This window comes from Podarcis erhardii (genome assembly GCF_964252035.2).
Source record: "Podarcis erhardii genome assembly, chromosome: 4".
In the NCBI taxonomy this organism is placed as follows: Eukaryota; Metazoa; Chordata; class Lepidosauria; order Squamata; family Lacertidae; genus Podarcis; species Podarcis erhardii.
The window spans coordinates 7,901,520-7,921,183 of record NC_138508.1 but is presented as its reverse complement, the minus strand read 5'-3'; the positions used below and the strand labels follow the sequence as shown (position 1 = coordinate 7,921,183).

General features: G+C 45.9%; 2 protein-coding genes across 4 annotated transcripts; one reads left to right on the top strand and one right to left on the bottom strand.

Moving 5' to 3' along the window:
• Positions 1 to 377: 377 nt before the first annotated feature.
• Positions 378 to 3,070, bottom strand: COA4 (cytochrome c oxidase assembly factor 4 homolog). Of its 2 annotated transcripts, none has more exons than XM_081860890.1 (2): positions 2,911 to 3,070; positions 378 to 885 (listed from the first exon to the last, which is right to left on the bottom strand). In XM_081860890.1, exon 2 carries the CDS (start codon positions 873 to 875, stop codon positions 612 to 614), a length of 264 nt encoding a protein of 87 aa, XP_081717016.1. In that variant the 5' UTR covers positions 876 to 885; positions 2,911 to 3,070; the 3' UTR covers positions 378 to 611. The 2 variants fall into 2 exon arrangements, with proteins under 2 accessions (XP_081717016.1, XP_081717017.1); XM_081860891.1 differs by having other exon boundaries at positions 2,906 to 3,063.
• A 22-nt stretch (positions 3,071 to 3,092) lies between these two features.
• Positions 3,093 to 18,959, top strand: PAAF1 (proteasomal ATPase associated factor 1). Of its 2 annotated transcripts, none has more exons than XM_081860732.1 (12): positions 3,093 to 3,302; positions 5,869 to 5,909; positions 6,881 to 6,984; positions 7,588 to 7,677; positions 8,980 to 9,078; positions 10,101 to 10,251; positions 11,729 to 11,923; positions 13,835 to 13,926; positions 14,530 to 14,645; positions 15,540 to 15,622; positions 16,199 to 16,281; positions 18,296 to 18,959. In XM_081860732.1, the coding sequence occupies exons 5-12, from the start codon at positions 9,043 to 9,045 to the stop codon at positions 18,371 to 18,373; spliced, it is 834 nt and encodes a 277-aa protein (XP_081716858.1). In that variant the 5' UTR covers positions 3,093 to 3,302; positions 5,869 to 5,909; positions 6,881 to 6,984; positions 7,588 to 7,677; positions 8,980 to 9,042; the 3' UTR covers positions 18,374 to 18,959. The 2 variants fall into 2 exon arrangements, with proteins under 2 accessions (XP_081716858.1, XP_081716857.1); XM_081860731.1 differs by having other exon boundaries at positions 3,093 to 3,310.
• The last annotated feature ends 705 nt before the right edge of the window (positions 18,960 to 19,664 follow it).

Sequence of the window (19,664 nt, the reverse complement as noted above, 5' to 3'; positions counted from 1 at the left end):
TAGCCTCAAAGACAACATCTGGATTTTGAAATCAACACAAATAAGAGCTCTCTAGCAGATTTCGTCCCCATTCTGTGAATTGGTCTTAAAAGCAGTTCCGTGTGCATATACAACACCCGTCTGACCTGCCCTAAACTATCCCCCCCCAAAATCCGGTTGAACGATAATCTAGACTCCTGAGCAATTATCAAATCCAGTGTGGGATAGGGACAGGATTCATGAATGCCAACTAAGCAGTCTGGTCCAGGACCGCAGTTAAGTTTGTACGCATTAAGGGACAGAAAATAATTGAGAGTGATAAGGATGGGCTTATCTATCTCTACAATAACTTCATCTTTAGAAAACCCCTAAACGACAGAGAAAATGAAGAAGGCATATAAATTCCACCTTTTATTTTTTGGCAAGAAAGTAAGTATTGCTTGTTCTGTTAAAAAACCAGAAGAATTTAGCCAGGGGATTACTGCAAGAGCAATGCATGCAGTTACATCCCATCTCTTTGAACCACCTCCCACAGCAACCGTTTCCCAGGGCTCAACCTCTGTGCTGCACTGCCATTATTTAAATACTTCCGCCAAGCAAGGGAACTGCCCTTTGTGCAAAGCTGGCTCTTGTCAGCTTGTGGTTTGATGCTGTTTCTGTCTTCTGAGCAGCTCTGCCATCCTCTGCTTCTCATGTTCCATCATGCAATCCTTGAAGCTCTTCACCTGCTCCTGGCACTTGCGCCAGTCCTGGTGCTCAGCCATGCACTCCTGCACCGCATAGTGGAAAGAGGCGCAGCCGGTGCGGGAGATCATTGTGTCGAAGGGATCTTCCTCTTCCTCCTCCGCTTTGGGCTTCCGGTTCCAGTTGTGACCCGAGGGGTTGGCACTTGACATCCTGGTGGGTCTGGAGGGAGGATGAGAAGGAAATGGACATTAAAAAAAAAAAAGCAGAGAAGGGAAAGGGATCGCCCGGTTGTCATTACAGTTGCTTGAACAGTACCTACTACAGTGGTGCCTCGCAAGACGAAATTAATCCGTTCCGTTAGGCTCTTCGTATAGCGGTTTTTTTGTCTTGCGAAGCAAGTCCATTGACAGCTTAGTGGATTAGCGCTATTAGCGGTTTAGCGGCTTTTAGCGATCAGCTGTTAAGCGGCTTATCAGCGGAACAGCTGATAAGCGGCTTAGCGGCTTAGGAAAAGGGGAAAAAGGGGGGGGGAACCTGCAGGAACTCGCAAGACGTTTTCGTCTTGCGAAGCAAGCCCATAGGGAAATTTGTTTTGCAAAGCGCCTCCAAAACGGAAAACCCTTTCGTCTAGCGGGTTTTCCGTCTTGCGAGGCATCCGTCTTGCGGGGCACCACTGTAAAGACCTGGAGCTGGATAAAGGCATTTTATAAAAGCAGTACAATGTCTCTTATCCTCTTAAACATAAAATAATGCAGAGTTTTATTCACATTTGTGAAAGTAAGCAGGGAAGGGCCATATGATTAGTAGATTGCAGTCCTAACCCCATTTACCTTGGAATATGCCCCACTGAATTCAACAGGACTGAGTAAACATGGAACGCCCTCCCACCAGATGTCAAAGAGAAAAACAACTACCAGACTTTTAGAAGACATCTGAAGGCAACCCTGTTTAGGGAAGTTTTAATGTTTAATAGACTATTGTATTTTAATATTCTGTTGGAAGCCGCCCAGAGTGGCTGGAGAAACCCAGCCAGATGGGCGGGGTATAAATAATAAATTATTATTATTAGCAATGTGCTGTGTGTTTCATTAACTGAACTGCAGCCCTACTTTCTCTTTGTCAGCTCTTATTATTGTTTATTGAGTTTATATACTGCCCTATACCCAGAGGTCTCAGGGCAGTTCACAGAAATGATAACATATATAATCAGAATAAAAACAGCTACCCAATAACCCTGCCCCTGAAAAGAACCACATTTTAAAAGGGTATAGGATGTCAAACAGATCAGCCAAAGCTCTTAGGTAAAGGTAAAGGTAAAGGGACCCCTGACTGTTAGGTCCAGTTGTGGCCGACTCTGGGGTTGCAGCGCTCATCTCGCTTTATTGGCCGAGGGAGCCGGCGTACAGCTTCTGGGTCTTTTGGCCAGCATGACTAAGCCGCTTCTGGCAAAACCAGAGCAGCGCATGGAAAGCTCTTAGGTGGTAGTTATCATTATGCCCTATACCAGGCTTCCTCAGCCTCGGCGCTCCAGATGTTTTTTGCCTACAACTCCCATGATCCCCAGCTAGCAGGACCAGTGGTTAGGGATGATGGGAATTGCAGTCTCAAAACATCTGGAGGGCCGAGGTTGAGGAAGCCTGCCCTAAACCCAGAGATCTCGGGGCAGTTCACAACATAAAATTACAATATAAAAAAACACAAAATACATCGTAAAAATAAGAACAGAAACAAACCAATCATCCGCCTAGCCACAACACATTTAAAAGGGCATCGGATGTGGTTATTTTGCCTTATGAATGGAGGGAATGAGAAAGAAAATGGGAGCACTGTGCATAGCTGTCAACGTTTCCTTTTTTAAAAGGGAAATTCCCTTATTCCGAATAGGATTCCTCGCAAGAAAAGGGAAAAGTTGACAGCTATGGCACAGTGTATTTTGCATGTGCAATATACTGAATTTGCCACACTTTGCATTCAAAGGCCGTAGTTTCTTTCTCCCCCACTTTCCTGACAATTCTCCTGGATTACTAAAGTCAAAAGTCATAACTGAAGCTTTTCCAGCACATTGATGTGAAGAAACTTCACTTGCGGATCCTTAGGCTGACTCCGCTTTTTGCATCATCTGGAGAACTTGTCTTATATATAAATAGCCTTCCTGCAACTTAGCCAATTCCCAATCTGCAGGAGGAGCTGGAGGAGCTGGGGGACCCTCCCCTCTGATACTCCTGGACAGCTATATAACCTTACTCGGGAGGAGTCTTTGGCAAGGTGCTCCGCGGAGAAAGGCCAAGCACGCGCGAGCTACGCGGAAATGACGCCGCCGCTGCTGCTCCGGTCTCCCATCCGAAAGCTGTCCGGGGCTGAGCCTGCTTAGCTTCCCGCGCGCGCCGGGCGCCCCGCCCACCGAGCTACGCAGGCAAAAAAAGAAGAGGCCGCCCACGCCCGGCGGCAGCGGCCTTCCCACGCCCGCCCGGCTCCCCTCGGCCTTGGGCTCCCCTGAGGCCTCCAAGCGGGCCAAGCTGCTTCCCTGGTGGGCGGCGCCCGGGCCTTCCGGGGGGAGGGCAGCGGGATGCGCTTTCCGGGGAGGGGCCCCGGGCAAGATGGCGGCGGTGGTGCGGATCCAGAGCGACTGGGACCAGGTGCTGAGGTGGGCGAGAGGGCCTCCTCGCGGCCACGCGGGGGCACCTGAAGTGTCGGCACCTCCTGCCGCCCCCCCCCCGTTTTCAGTGCCCCCCTCAACCTCTGCTCCCCCCATGACACCTTGCCCTCATTTTCAGTGCCCCCTCAAACTTATCTAGTGCTCTGCCCCCCATTCCAGTTCCTCCTCAATCTTACCTCTTCTCCTTACTTTGCCCCCAGTTTTCAGTGCCCCCTCAAACTTATCTCTGCTCCCCCCAGGACCCCTCGCCCCCAGTTTTCAGTGCCCCCTCAAACTTATCTCTGCTCCCCCCAGGACCCCTCGCCCCCATTTTCAGTGCCCCCTCAAACCTATCTAGTGCTCTGCCCCCCATTTCAGTCCCTCCTCAATCTTACCTCTTCTCCTTACTTTGCCCCCAATTTTCAGTGCCCTCTCAAACTTATCTCTGCTCCCCCAGGACCCCTCGCCCCCAGTTTTCAGTGCCCCCTCAAACTTATCTCTGCTCCCCCCAGGACCCCTCGCCCCCATTTTCAGTGCCCCCTCAAACTTATCTCTGCTCCCCCCAGGACCCCTCGCCCCCATTTTCAGTGCCCCCTCAAACTTATCTCTGCTCCCCCCAGGACCCCTCGCCCCCATTTTCAGTGCCCCCTCAAACTTATCTCTGCTCCCCCCAGGACCCCTCGCCCCCATTTTCAGTGCCCCCTCAAACTTATCTCTGCTCCCCCCAGGACCCCTCGCCCCCATTTTCAGTGCCCCCTCAAACTTATCTCTGCTCCCCCCAGGACCCCTCGCCCCCATTTTCAGTGCCCCCTCAAACTTATCTCTGCTCCCCCCAGGACCCCTCGCCCCCATTTTCAGTGCCCCCTCAAACTTATCTCTGCTCCCCCCAGGACCCCTCGCCCCCATTTTCAGTGCCCCCTCAAACTTATCTCTGCTCCCCCCAGGACCCCTCGCCCCCATTTTCAGTGCCCCCTCAAACTTATCTCTGCTCCCCCCAGGACCCCTCGCCCCCATTTTCAGTGCCCCCTCAAACTTATCTCTGCTCCCCCCAGGACCCCTCGCCCCCATTTTCAGTGCCCCCTCAAACTTATCTCTGCTCCCCCCAGGACCCCTTGCCCCCATTTTTCAGTGCCCCCTCAAACTTATCTTTGCTCCCCCCATGACCCCTCGCCCCCATTTTCAGTGCCCCCCTCGAACTTGGCTATTTTCCTCCCTCACCCCTCCATTTTCAAAGCTCCCTCAAACTGTCTCTCTTGTTCCCCCATTTCAGTGCCCCCTCAATCTTGTCTCTCCGCCCCCCAGCCCCTCATTTTCAGTGCCCCCTCAAACTTGCCTTTTCCCTCCCCCATTTTCAATGCTCCCTCAAACATGCTTCTCTTGTTCCCTCTTGACACCCCCCATTACAGTTCCCCCCTCAAACTTGTCTTTTCTCCCCCCCAGCCCCTCATTTTCAGTGCCCCCCTCAAACTTTGCTTTTTTCCTCCCTTGCCCCTCCATTTTCAGTGCCCCCTCAAACTTGCCTTTTCCCTCCCCCATTTTCAATGCCTCCTCAAACATGTCTCTTCTTCCCCCTTGATCCCCATTTTAGTGCTCCCCTCAAACTTGTCCCTTCCCCACCTCCTTGTCCCCCGTTTTCAGTGCCCCCTCAGATACATCTCTCCTCCCCCCCCCACTTGAAGTTTCACTTGTTTTTCAGCCCCCTTCACATCACCTGCTGCTGGTGGTCCTTTCAGCAGTCATTCTCCCCACCTCAACGTAGGGCAGACCATTCATGGGGCTCCAGGAGTTGAGTTTCCATCTTGGGCTCACCTTTTTGAGTCAAGCACAAAGGAATCTGCCTGCCTGCCTTCGCCATCCTTTTTCCCCCACCCCTCGAGGTTTTCTTTTTTCCTTCCAGAAGGGTTGCCTGCTTTGACTTGAAAGGTTTTGCCCATTTTCTTTCACTGCCCTCTCCTTGGGTATGGTGCCAAGCTGCTCCCATAGTCTGCCCTCCACATCTGTCATTTGCAACCTCCCTTCTCCCACCCCACATCAAATTTTGGGGTTTTTTTTGTCCCTTAAATGCTCTCCAGTTCCCCCAAATACTTCAGCCTGCACTAATGATAATAATGATGAAGTGGCCCCTCCAACCCCTTTAGCCTTGAATGAACTCAATAGCTGCTCCTTTCCAAACCTCCATCTACTTCAGTTTCATTAATGTATAACCCCAAATTTTTGCATCCCCTCCAAATTGATGTCAATGTTTTGTGCTCATTTTGGCCTGTGAACCCTGTGTCTTGTGCTGCCCCACAAACTGAGTAATTGACACAGGAAACAGGCTGCAAGTTAACACCCCCAAATCCAACGTCCTCTGATCCCCTCCAAACTGATGCCAAGTCAGCATTTGATCCTTCATGGTAGGGATAGCCAACATGGTACCTTCTGATGTCGTTGGATCACAACTTCCCTTAGCCCTAGCCAGCAAAGTCACTGGTACGGGACGATGGGAGATGTAGCCTAGCAACATTTGGAGGGCACCATGTTGGCTGTCCCTGCTTTATGCTAACTGGAATTTCTCATCTTTGCAGGAAGAATGAGGAGCAGGCTTGGCTAAGCTGCAGCAGCCCAGGTGAACAAGAAGAGTCTTCTACCCCTTTTGTGGTGATACTGTACAGTTCCATTCTCTTTGTGTTCAACCAGCTCTCTCTCCACACTTTAGCTTAAGCTCCAAGCTCCGAAATTCTGCCAATATTCAAATCCTGAGTTAGAGGCATGGCTTTTCCACCAGCTAATGCCATTTGTGAAGCTGAAATAACAAATTTATCTATTTTTTAAACAAGCCAAAATCAGTTTTAGATGAAAGTCCTACTGACAAAAAAACTTCAGAATTATAAGCCGTTGGTACTTGGTGAACATGGAGTTTTCTTGGCAGGGATACTGGAGTGTTTTGCTGGTTCCTCCTCCAGGTGGATCACGTTTGGTCAAAACTCTCCACTATGACCTGTCCATCTTGGGTGCCCTGCTCGGCATAGTTCATAGCTTCTCTGAGTTATTCAAGCCCCTTTGCCACGGCAAGGCAGTGATCCATGAAGACTCCCTGGAAAAAACCCTGATGTTGGGAAAGATGGAGGGCACAAGGAGAAGGGGACAACAGAGGACGAGATGGTTGGATAGTGTTCTTGAAGCTATCAGCATGAGTTTGACTAAACTGCAGGAGGCAGTGGAAGACAGGAGTGCCTGGCGTGCTCTGGTCCAAGTGGTCACAAAGAGTCGGACACGACTAAATGACTAAACAACAACAACACTTGGTGAACAAGTGTGTTAGAGTATAACAAGCCTCATTCTCTGATTTTCTCTTATTTGATTACTGTTTATTTATGTTAGTTTGCTACAAGTGGGAGTCGCATAATAAACCTGACAGAACTGTTTGTGAATCATTAACTAACAGTGGATCATATTTGTCTCTAGCTAGAAGAGGAACTCATGTTGAAGATCTCCATTAAAAATAAAACCTAAATAGATAAGGATGGCTTTATAACGTACTCTCTAAAGTATTTAACACCTTTTAAGTCTTTTGTTTGTGTTTTTTGCATGCTGTAGGAAAACCTACTTTGTATGGTAAGCTGACTTGTCAGGGGGTGAGCTCAGATGGAATTCCTGAAGTTGTAGCCTCTGAAGGATTTGTTGTCAGTGAAATAACTAAGGTACGGTCACTTCTGTCTATGAGGTTGAAGGGCAGACTAGTGGCTCATAGCAAGAACAAAGATAACTCTATGGTTTTCTATGTGAGATTTATAATCTGAATTTGATCTGGATTAAATTGAGGTGGGGGGGGATATGGGATGTCATTTTGACGAGGATGGTGTCCTGTGCAGATTATATAAAACATCCATCCATGAGCAGCACTGAATTCACAAGAAACTGCTGTGTGGGAGTGCCCTCTGTCATAACTGCATTTTTTTTATATTTTGCCTTTGGACTGTCACAGCCCCAATTCAGATTATTTTATTTTCTACTGGAGGAATAAAATGCTCTCTGGTGGCCTTAGAGCAACTTAGAGCTCATTTTCTTAAATATTAATACTTTTTTCCGTTGGGGTTCACAGTATAAGGCAACACTCAAAATTACTCATTACTGCAATGGTTTATTTCATATCTATGATATTTAATAGAAACATCCAAAATAATTGTGGCTGCCTGCTTTATTGTCTGGAGTTTTCACCGTATTAATTACTGGGTTTTGTGATGATGGGTCATAATCAGCTTCCAATAAATGTTATCTTCTCCTTTCTGTTCTACCTACTCCAGAAAAGTCTGCTGGTTTCCTGCCCTCGTGAAAATGCCTCCACCAAATTTCTGGCACCCTACACAACCTTCTGTAGAATCCATCAAAAAAGCGTAAGTATTTTTACGAAGCGGTTTTTCATAAGATGACTTTAAATGATGATGCAGCTTCAGTTAATTAAATGAGTTGCAGTGTTTTTCGATAACTTGTCAGTGCTGGGCGTATGTGCTGTGGAAGCTTGCCACAGAAAACAGCTGTACACCACACTACACACACACACACACACACACACACACACACACACACACACTACTTACAGATGGTACAAGAAGTCTTCTCTCTCTCAGCCCAGAGAGGATTCTTTGCTTCAAAGTCCTTGCTGTGTTAAATTCCACAGCCAAGCTCCAAGTGCAGCTTCTTTGAAGTCCTGCAACTCTTCACAAAGTCTTCAGGCTTTTCCCACAGTTCCAATTCCTCTTCTTCAGACTGTTTCACAATGTCTCACACCAATTATATGTCCCACCACACCAAATGCTAAACTCCCAAGTACAAACTTGTCTATATGCTACACAGGTAGGTATGTTCTTCTGTCAGATGCGTGACAGCAGAAATTCAAAGTCATCTCGGGAAGGAGGTGGTCAAGCTGAGGAGGACATGTCAAGTGGTAGGGGGACTGAGATTTTGTTGCATCATTTGCTCCTGAAAGAGCGTCTCCACCCCCATCGTTCAGCCCGGACGCTGAGGTCCAGCGCCGAGGGCCTTCTGGTGGTTCCCTGATTGCGAGAAGCAAAGCTACAGGGAACCAGGCAGAGGGCCTTCTCGGTGTTGGCGTCTGCCCTGTGGAACACCCTCCCATCAGATGTCAAGGAAATAAACAACTATCTGACTTTTAGAAGACTTCTAAAGGCAGCCATGTTTAGGGCAGTTTTTAATGTTTGATGCTGTATTGTGTTTTTAATATTTTGTTGGGAGCTGCCCAGAGTGGCTGGAAAAACCCAGCCAGATAGGCGGGGTATAAATAATAAGTTATTATTAATTTATTATTATTATTACTATTAATATTATTATTCCCTATAAGCCCATGTAAGTTCAAAATGGTTTTTGCCTGCTATTTTATGCACAGTTGTATATCATCTGTATTAGAGGTACTCAAAAACCTGGCAACCATTTTTGATTGTTTGACTATTTGATTTGATCTTTTATATGTCTCCTTGAATAGCCTGTGTTTTACAAATTGGCAGTTTAATTATATGGAATAGAGATTTCTCAATAAACTCATTAGCCTATACATCGTAATACATTAGTAATACATGGACTGAACTGTATAACGTGCCAGTGCCCATGCCAGTGCCCATCAGTATTTCACTTTTCTAGATTGTGGTCATTTATTCATTTTCTCTTCCTCTCCCTCTTAGATTACTTGCCTTGACATTTCTAGTGGTGGAGGACTTGGAGTGTCAGCCAGTGCTGATGGAGCTATGAAAATTTGGCAGGCTGCTAATGGAGAAATAAGAGTAAGACCAGTATTGAGGTTGAAATTTGCCTTTAAGAAACCTGCAGTCTAAATCCTTGAATGTTGAACTAATCCCTGCCCCCCTCAAACTGCTGTTCAAACTCCAGAGTTTTAATAGTCATTTGATATCATTGGGAGAGAGAGAGAGAGAAACAACACGATAAATCTTAAGTGCATGTGCATACCTGCGAGTGCACCTTGCTGCATGTTCTGTCTTCTCAGTGGGTAGAGAAATCCATTTCCCCCCTACTTCTTTCCATAAAGGAATTGGGATCTGGTCTCCTTACCATGTTGAGGATCATCTGACTTCCATGTCACAACACTCTGACAGGATAAAAATCAGTTCAGGAAGTCAACTGTTATCTCACTTCTGATCCACCCCCTTCTGCCTGACTGCTTTCTGTATAATGAGTTTACTAACAGTGGCCCAACTCTCACTGTGATGCTAACCCTATGTCTGGACTACAGTTTCAGGTAGCAGGTAGAGTCTCACAAAGAGAAATATATTGGGGGAAAGGCTAGACTATGAAACTTCTTTCTGACATGCTAGTTGATGTAGGTTTTTGTTTTGTGTTTTTTTTTTAAATCAAGATCCCACCTGCAGTCTTAAGTTGATGCAAGTTTAGCATCTTAGTGAGAAACATAGCTGTCAACTTTTCCCTTTTCTTGCAAGGAATCCTGTTCGGAATAAGGGAATTTCCCTTAAAAAAATGGGAAACGTTGACAGCTAGGGTGAGAAATAGGTCTGCTGTGACCTGGAAATCTCAGGCATATGTGTACCTTGTTTGGGCAGCTGGCCTAGATTTAATTACCCTTGGTTATGGTTTTAGGATACTTCCAGAACCTCAGTGTTATAATCTCTGCAAAGAAACAAAATAGAGGATGACAATCTAGGATGCAGCGATGTCATGGAGGCCGTGTAGCCAGCCAGTGTGCTTGGCAAATAAGATGGCTGTTGCTAAGTAACAAGGCAGAGGATGAGATGAGGCTTTTAACTAGCTTTCAATTCTTTTGTCTTCCCAGAGATGCCTGGAAGGCCACGTCTACGATGTGAATTGCTGCAGATTTTTCCCGTCAGGCATTGTGGTCCTGAGTGGGGGAATGGATGCCCGGCTAAAGATCTGGTCTGCGGAAGATGCCAAATGCGTGGTAACATTTCAGGGTCACAAAGCAGGTACAGGAAATTGGCAACTGAAATGAATGCAGTTGTAATAGCAGCTGAAGTTGAGTTAAGCTCCAGGCTGGAGAAAAAGGCCGGTGTTTTTCTTTTGTGGCTGGGCTGATAAGGTGTTCTGAGCACCTCTACAGCTCACCACCTAAACGAACTTGGAGGACAAGGGCAGTTGTACCTAGTAGCTGCGGCATTCCAAAGCTCAGTGCAACTATAAAGATGGCTCCCACTGTACTCTCCAGTTCCAGACTTTGAGGGGAGAAAGTCAGCAATGGGATGGTCCCTGCATATGCACAGTGTGAGGTCAGGGATAAAGGCACTGGCAGGACCCTGGTGAATACAGTGGTGCCTCGCAAGATGAAATTAAGTCTCTTCGTCTTGCGGTTTTTTCGTCTTGCGAAGCACACCTATTAGCGGCTTAATGGATTAGCGGCTTAGCGGCTTAGAAAAAGGGGGGGAAAGGGAAAAAAACTCGCAAGAACTCGCAAGACGTTTTCATCTTGCGAAGCAAGCCCATAGGGAAATTCGTCTTGCGAAGCACCTCAAAAATGGAAAACTCTTTCGTCTAGCGAGTTTTTCGTCTTGTGAGGCATTTGTCTTGTGGGGCACCACTGTACAAGCTAGCTGTCAGCCAAAAACTTCTGATCATCTGTCCTGAAAAGCTCAAAGTTACAGATTGCCAAAATTATTCAAATTCATCTTACGTACACAGTTATCAGAGCCAGCTGTCTCTTGCTGGAGAGATTTACCACAGCAGAATTGAGCAGATACAAGAATTTGTAGGATTGGATTTCTTTTGTTTTATACGTAAATGTATCAGCAGCTGTGGACAGCTGCGTCTATTAGAATTAATGGTGTTATTGGAAAAGAGTGAATGCTCTTCCTTGCTCGTTTCACAAAGGCACTTTGTTGGCCACTGTAGGAATAGGATGCTGGACTAGTTGGGCCATTGGCCTGATCCAGCAGGCCTCCTCTTACGATCTTATGTTCACTTGTAATGATTTGCTCTTGACCTATAATAGCTAAGTGCTAACACGGTATGGAATTTTGCAAATGCACAACAACAACAAAATACATTTGAGGCCCCAGATATCTGAGATTAGACTGGATTTTCATCTAAACTAGGCTCACATCCACACCATACATTGAAAGCACATGGCTTCCACCTAAGTATCTTGAGAACTGTACCTTACCCCTCACAGAGCTACAATTTCCAGCACCCTTAACAAACTGCAGTTCCCAGGATTCTTTGGGGGAAGCCACATGTTTGAAATGTATAGTGTGGTTGTCACCTAGATGAGCTGGCAAATCTTCAACCTTCTCTTTGGTTCTCTGAGGCTGTCTTAGCTGCTGACTCCTTGCTTTTTCCTTGTGGTGTGCTTTGGTCAGGATTATTGGGAAGGGGGGGCGGAATTGTGTCAGACAGTGTGGATAGACATCTTTTCCCTTTCCCACGAGCGTTTCCTTTGCCGTCCCGCAGGAATTCTGGACACAGCCATTGTGGATCGGGGAAGAAACGTGGTCTCAAGCTCTCGGGATGGCACTGCCCGCCTCTGGGACTGCGGGACATCGTCTTGCCTGGGTGTTGTCGCAGATTGTGGCTCTCCAGTCAATGGTGTTGCTTTGGGTGAGGCCGACAACACCTTAAACTTGGGCTCTCCCGAAAAAATACCCAGTAAGTTAACAACATTAAGCAAGTGTTCTCTTCTTTTAAAAAAAAAAAAAAAAAAAAAGCAGAGGCACGTTTTATGGTCATAAAGTCATGCCAAAAAGTTGCACACCTGAAAATAACTCCAGGTTCTATTTTGGCTGTAATTCATTGCTGGGAGAGCGGAGGATGTTTTGTATTGGCTGATTAGGCAGGGCCAGACCAGCAGGGGAGGAGCTATAGCCATGTGCCACTGACCTTTGAGCACAGGAGAACCCAGGTTCGGTTCATGGGTGCTTAGTCCTGCATTGGCCATGTTTACAATATTGGGCTCAGTCAGACTTTCCCAACCTGGTGCTGTCTCTCCAGCTTCTTTGGACTACAGTTCCGACCAGCCCCAGCCAGCACGGCCATGCGAGCTGCGGCTTAAGGAGGTTGGTAGTTCAATAACATCAGAGCAGGCACGTCCAACTAACAAGAGACTGCAGTTTGCTCCCAGTATAAAAATTATGGAAGTGATCTACCCATGAAAGGGGGTGGGATGCCAAAGTTGTTGACCTTTTAGGGAGGGAGCAATCCAAAGTTGTTGATTTTTTTTTTTTAGGAGAGGAAAATTGCTCACCTAAAAAAACGATGCAGTGCTAACAGATACTTTAATTTTCTAACCCATTTGACGCATCGGACTAACACAGTGGCAGAGCAGAGGGGCGGAGAATTCCCTTGCATTGCTTTTCACTTCCGCCAATATAGAGGGATCAACCTCTCGATCACGGTCGACCAGTTAGACATCCCTGATCTAGAGGGCTCCAGATCTGGGGGAAAGCTGGTAGACCAGTCCTCCAGCTCAGTATAAATGGAGCTTCATATGACAAGTGTAATAATTAAAATATATTAAAGATAAGGCAGAAGGGTAACATTGATGCTGACCTGTTAACTTTTTATGGAGAGGTTTGTGGTCCAACTTTGTTTAAAAATAAAGACATCACCTTGCCAACAATGGTCCGTATAGTAAAAGCTATGGTTTTCCCAGTAGTGATGTATGGAAGTGAAAGCTGGACCATAAAGAAGGCTGATCGCCGAAGAATGGATGCTTTTGAATTCTGGTGCTGGAGGAGACTCTTGAGAGTCCCATGGACTGCAAGAGAATCAAACCTCTCCATTCTGAAGGAAATCAGCCCTGAGTGCTCACTGGAAGGACAGATCCTGAAGCTGAGGCTCCAATACTTTGGCCACCTCATGAGAAGAGAAGACTCCCTGGAAAAGACCCTGATGTTGGGAAGGATGGAGGGCACAAGGAGAAGGGGACGACAGAAGACGAGATGGTTGGACAGTGTTCTCGAAGCTGCCAGCATGAGTTTGACGAAACTGCGGGAGGCAGTGGAAGACAGAAGTGCCTGGCGTGCTCTGGTCCATGGGGTCACGAAGAATCGGACATGACTAAACGACAACATATATTCATTCAATCAAATGAAGTTTGAAAAAGCATACTAAGAGCAAGGACAACCTTATGCACACCTATGTATGCACTCACTCATTCCTTCTCACTCCCTACCATTCAAAAAAATACATTGTCAATCTTTGACCATAGCATCTGGGCACAAACACACTGTGCTTAGTGAGCAGAACTGAAGGGGCAAATTCAACTCACTAGGTTTGGTCATTCACGTCTGTCCTGTTCCAAATATATGAAAAGCAGTGTTGCTTCGGGAACATTTCTCCTAGTCTGGCTCACTTCCGGCAATGTGGAGCAGGGATTAGGGAGGTTCTGTATCTGGGATGGCAGGGAAGTAAAATAGGTGAGTGTCCTTATGTAAAAATCAACCATGTGACCTGCAAACATGGCTGCTCCCATCACCCCTAGTTTGGCCATGATTCTGGCCTTTAACAAACCACAAGGTGAGCAGCTGCTAACCCTAACCATGTTTCTTTCCAACACAGGTGAGCGTGAAATCGGAACAGAAGGGAAACTCCTGCTGTTGGCACGAGAGGACAAAAAGCTGCAAGGGGTGGGGTTGCATAGCAGGCAGCCGGTAAGATATCACCATGACCATGTTTAATGTTGCCTTTTCTGCTGTTATTTGTTTTGAGCCTATCGACAGACACAGTGCAACAACCCAGCCATCGAAGCTGACGAGGAAGATTCGGAATCGCTGTGATGATTTCTTCCAAAAGGGACTGGGGCAAATTTATACTCTATATGAAAGAAAATTGCAAACGGTTGAATACGTTTGTAGGTTTAAGTTGAAATGTTTGGTAATGGGAAATTAAGGAGCTGATTTACTTATAAGTAGGTGATTGTTAAAAGATCGATTTAAGGTAAAAAGAATTTAGGAATGTGGAGAAATTGGTAATGAGATATGGAAGTCTGCTAGAGGGAAGGAAGGAGGTTGATGCTTTATTTAAGCAATGTCTTAAGTCATTAATTATTATTTATTGATATTGAAATGTAATAAAATAAATTATATATATAAAAAATGCAACACCCCAGCCAGAGGCCAGTTAGGAACATTCTTTTTTTCAACAGAAATTTCAACTCCCGTTTTTCCTAGCTGCGCGCGCTCTCTCTCTCTCTCTCTCTCTCTGAGTAGGATCGCAATCTCCTTTTCATTCCCTCTTGCTTGTTTCCTCCTCAGGTTTTTCTGTTTGTTGGCTCGGATGCATTTAATTGCTGTACGTTCCTCTCCAACATCTACCTCCTTGGTGGCACGCAGGATGGAAATATATACCAGCTGGATGTGCGAAACACCAAGTGAGTAGAATTGAAGGGCAGCTGTTAACATGGCCTTAGGAGCATCGTTGCTGCTTCCCATGTTGCTCCAGTCATGCAGGTCACTGGGGAAGGGCTGTAAGCTCAGTGGCAGAGCCTCTACCGAAAGCCCTGGGTTCAATTCTCAGTGGCTGTGGCGATCACACAGGGTCCCTGGACGTTTCAACATCTATTGATCCCTGTGCCACCACTTTATTTCTCGCTGCCACCACCCAGGCCCTACCTGGTAAAATACTGAGTCCATTCAGGGTTAAATTGGAACATAAACTTCTGTTTATTTATTGCAGTTTAACAAGCGTGTGGTTTCATAAACAGTATCGGTCAATTACATTCTTGGGGGGCCTATCCAGACCTATAACTTCCGCTACCTGCTCTCACTCACTAAACCACCTCTCAGATATTTACTTGTCTTCCTAGCTCCTAACTGTTCCTGACTCAGCTTATGTCGCTACACTAACTCAACCTCCCCACAGACTCTATCCCAATTCACTCCCACTCCAACCAACCACCCAACTCCTAACAAACTCCCCCCTTCGCCCTTCCCAGAGCTGCTTTTATAGTCCCTCTAACTCCACCCCCTGGGTTCTGATTGGGTAACCTGTTTAACTATTTCACCTCCAGCACTCATATGTTAACGTCTCAGTGGCATCTCCAGGTAAGAGTAGGAGAGACTCTCTGCTTTAAACCCTGGAGAGCCCCTGCCAGTCAGTGTAAGCAATATAGAGCCAGGTGGACCCGTGATCTGGCTCTGATTCAAGGCAGCTTCTTACGCTCCCTATACAACATGGCCCAGTTTATTTCTCTCTTTAAGAAGAATTCTGACAAACTTGTTATAGTGTGACTCTTTGTGATAAAAGTTCCTGCTGCTCTCTCTAGGGCTCCAGTTCGTGTTGTCCATAGATCAGGAGCACCAGTTCTTTCTCTGCTCCCTTTTAGAGATGGATTTATTGCCAGCCAAGGTAGCGCTCTTCTTTTCTTTCAGTTGCTGAGTTAGCATCCGTCTTGTCTTGGGAGACAATGGAGGAGGGCGCATGGGGGGGCGGGGTGAAGTCAAATTGTTGGAACCATTAACGGACCCTCCTGAATTTCTTGCACCGTGAGTTCTCAGCTGTTAAGAAGAAGTCACTACAGTCAAACCTCAGTTCCTGAACAGCTCCATTTGGAATGTTTTGGGTCCCAAACACTGAAAACCTGGAAGTAAATGTTCCGGTTTTCAAACGTTTTTCAGAAGCCAAATGGCTTCCAGAGGGTTTCCCCCCTTTTTTTTCTACATTGACTTTGATCCTCGGTTGTCGAACGTTTCAGAACTGTCTTCCGGAACGGATTACGTTCAACAACCGAGGTTTGCCTGTATTCTCCATAGACAAAAAGCCTTACAGCACTGCACTTGAGGATCCAGCAGGTTTCTCACATTTGATTTCTCAGTATCTTGCTCCGGTGGGTGGGCATCATAATGACATTGGTATGTAGAATGTGAAGGCTTGCGATGTAAACTGCAGTTTCTTGTCTCTCACATGTTCTGCATCTCTTTCCAGGTGATGGAACCTGCTTTATTATGCAGCAAGATCTCGACCATGTGGCTGAGCTCACTGGGCCAGACTGTGACCCCGTATACAAGGTACCGTACCAGGGGAAATGCCTGTCTTGGTCTTGGTCTCGGCAAAGGGAGTTTCTGCCTAGAGAAATCACGGAAATTGCTGCTTAACTCCAGGGAAGAAGGGAAATAGGAAAACTCAGGGAATAAAATTATGGTAAAATGTTTAACTATTATTTTATCATACACACTCATTCATAGAATCTCAGAATCATAGAATTAGTACAGTTGGGAGGGACCTGAGAGCCATCTAGTCCAAACCCCGGCAATGCAGGAATCTCAGATAGATCATACATGACAGATGGCCAAGCCTTATGAGTATGTTTCACCTGGAAAAGAGACTGAGAGGAGATATGATAGCCATTTTCAAATATCTCAAGGGCTGTCATGTGGAAGATGGAGCAAACTTGTTTTCTCCTACTCTGGGGAGTAGGACTCGAACCCACGGCTTCAAGTTAAAAGGAAGGAGATTCTGACTAAACATACAGAAACATACAGTAAGAGCTGTTTGACAGTTTAATAGTCACTTTCAAGAGGTTGTCAACTCTCTTTCCTCAGAGGTTTTAATGCAGAGTTTCATTGATTTCCGCCCTGTGGCGTTGACACCCATTATAATGAAATGTTTCGAAAAACTGGTGAGGAATTGCATCTCATCTTGTCTGCCAGTGGGACTTGACCCGTACCAGTTTGCGTACAAGACAAAGAGATCCACGGAGGATGCTGTGGCAATGGCTTTACGTGCTGTCCTGACTCGTTTGGAGAAGCAAGGGAACTACGCGAGACTGTTATTTGTAGACTTTAGTTCTGCATTTAATACTATTCTTCCGCATAGATTGGTGCCCAAATTATTAGACCTGGGACTCCCACCATGTTTGTGCAGGTGGATATTAGATTTTCTATCAAACCGTTCCCAAAGGGTCAGGTTCGGTTCCCCCGTCTCTACGGATCTCATCACGAATACGGGGACGCCGCAGGGGTGCGTGTTGAGCCCGCTTTTATATACGCTCTATACAGCTGACTGTGCCCCCAAATACCCCAGTAATAAGATCATTAAGTTTGCAGATGATACAACGGTGGTTGGTTTAATCACGGCTGGAGAGGGGGAGGCGGCCTATAGGAAGGAAGTTGAGCAGTTGGGGGAGTGGTGCAGGAAAAACAACTTACTCCTTAACTTAAAGAAAACAAAAGAGATCATTGTGGACTTTAGGAAATGTAAATTGAATATTCAGAGTTGGTCTCTAAGGTGCTACTGGACAATTTATTTATTTATTTTATATATTTCTACTGCGTCAGACCAACATGGCTACCTACCTGAATCTTTTAAAAGACATCTGAAGGCAGCCCTGTTTTGGGATGTTTTTAATGTTTAATGGTGTATTGTGTTTTTAATATTCGGTTGGTAGCCGCCCAGAGTGGCTGGGGAAACACGGCCAGATGGGCAGGGTATCTATGTATGTATAATTAATTAATTAATAATAATTATAGTGGGAATATGTGTGGCCAGTTCAGAGGAATTACTGCAATTTAATGTAAATGTTAAGTGTCCTTTGATAGCGTCTATTCTATTCAAAGTACACAGAGAGATCTTTGCCACCAGTAGGGTAAGATGGGGTTCTTCTCCTTCTTTTCATTCATTCATTCAATATACCACCCTTTATCAAAAGATCCCAGGCCAGTGCACAACAATTAAAAATGCTTTACAGAACATCAATGATAAAAATATAATAAAAAACATGCTGACGGACAGCCTAATAACTGGGAAACAATGCATCTGCCCCTGCTTTATTTATGGTTTTAGGTGAGCGTAAAAGACCGAGGTAACAATTAAACCTCCTTAACGCAATACAGACCAGAGCAGGTAAGATCAAACTTCCCAGGCCCTTGCATTGTAAAACAAAAAGCCCTATAACATACATGAAAAATATATATACAGATCATAGCATGGGAAGGCGTCAGTGTTAAGGAATGAACTAATCCAGCTTCTTATTTGATTGTAATAATACCACTTCTGAAACCTCTTTTCTTACCGTCTTTTTAGGTGGCCACGTGGGAAAAACAGGTGTACACATGTTGCAGAGACGGAATAGTGAGGAGATACCAGCTTTCAGACCTCTGACTTTACGAAAGCCATGAACACTGCGCTATGAATGCTGGACGCACTTCAGGGATTACTTAAACACCTATTTGAAACAAGTCATATATCCGTGTCCCCCGTTTCCAGGACTTTGTACGGTAGCGTGAATGGGGCGTGCAGGTGTGAGGTGTAGGGACCACGTTGAGACAGCACCCAAGGCCAAGCTGTAGGCAACCTTCCTGCCGAGCGATGTGAACACGGCAGCTCTGAAAGTTTAACGCCGTTTCCCTGCGCCGAACAGCACAGAAAGTTTGTTGGGTCGATTGTGCCCTTTTTGTGTTTGCAAAAGTGTTTTTGATATCCACTGTGTGGCTGGTGGTTGTTCCTAAGTGAGGGGAAAGGAGCTGATGTGGGCGAGGAAAAGGGAGGCCAGCAGATGTCAATAGAAAGGGGTGTGTTGCTCAGGCTCGCCTGCTTCTTGTCTTGAGCTGCAAACTGCAGCAACCTTTTGTTTCCATCTCATGCCCTCCTTCCGGAATTCCTCCTCTGTGGCAATTCTCACTGCCCACCAGCAAGCAGTTTGCTAGTTGTAAGTTTCCATCTTCAAATAAAGCTGCTTTGATCTCAAGCTGTTTGCCCAATTAAGTTGATTCTCTCGGGATCAGCCCTCATTGATTTTCTTTTTAATCCTCTTCTCTTACCGTTCTTCGCTTGCCATTCATCTTTGATTCCCAACAACCAGAGGGTTATTTTTTGTCATTTGAGGCTCTCACCAGGCCTCCTTTCATCTTTGACGAGACGAAATTAGGGTTCAGCTCTCTCATCTGACCTCATAACACAGAGCGCAAAAATTACTTTTCAGGAGCTACGCAGGAAGAGCAGCTTGTGGGGTCTATTGCAGTCTGGTGGGGCCGAAAAACTCTGTTTTCACTAAGCTATGTTTATACCCTGCCCTATCCAAAAGACAAGAGTAGATAACAACAAAATAAAAAGAAACAAAATAGTTAATTCAAATGAAACAGCTAAAGATATGAGAATTAAATTCTTCAATCTGCCATTATGTTTGCTAGTGCTGACGGGAGTTGGTAGTTAAGCAAGATCTTGTTAGAGGGCCAAGGCTTCCCCACCTGCCGTAACTTAACAAAGACAAAATCGCAACACCAGTTCCTGTAACTTCTTTGTTGATGGAGAGAGTGATCAGTCAGGAATCTGATACAAGATGCCAAGGCAGTGGAAGTTGCTCCCATTACCTGTCACCTCATGGAAGCAGCTTAAGGTCCAAATGGTTTACTGTTGTGGAAGATAAGGCTCAGTCAAACAGTTCTGGATATAG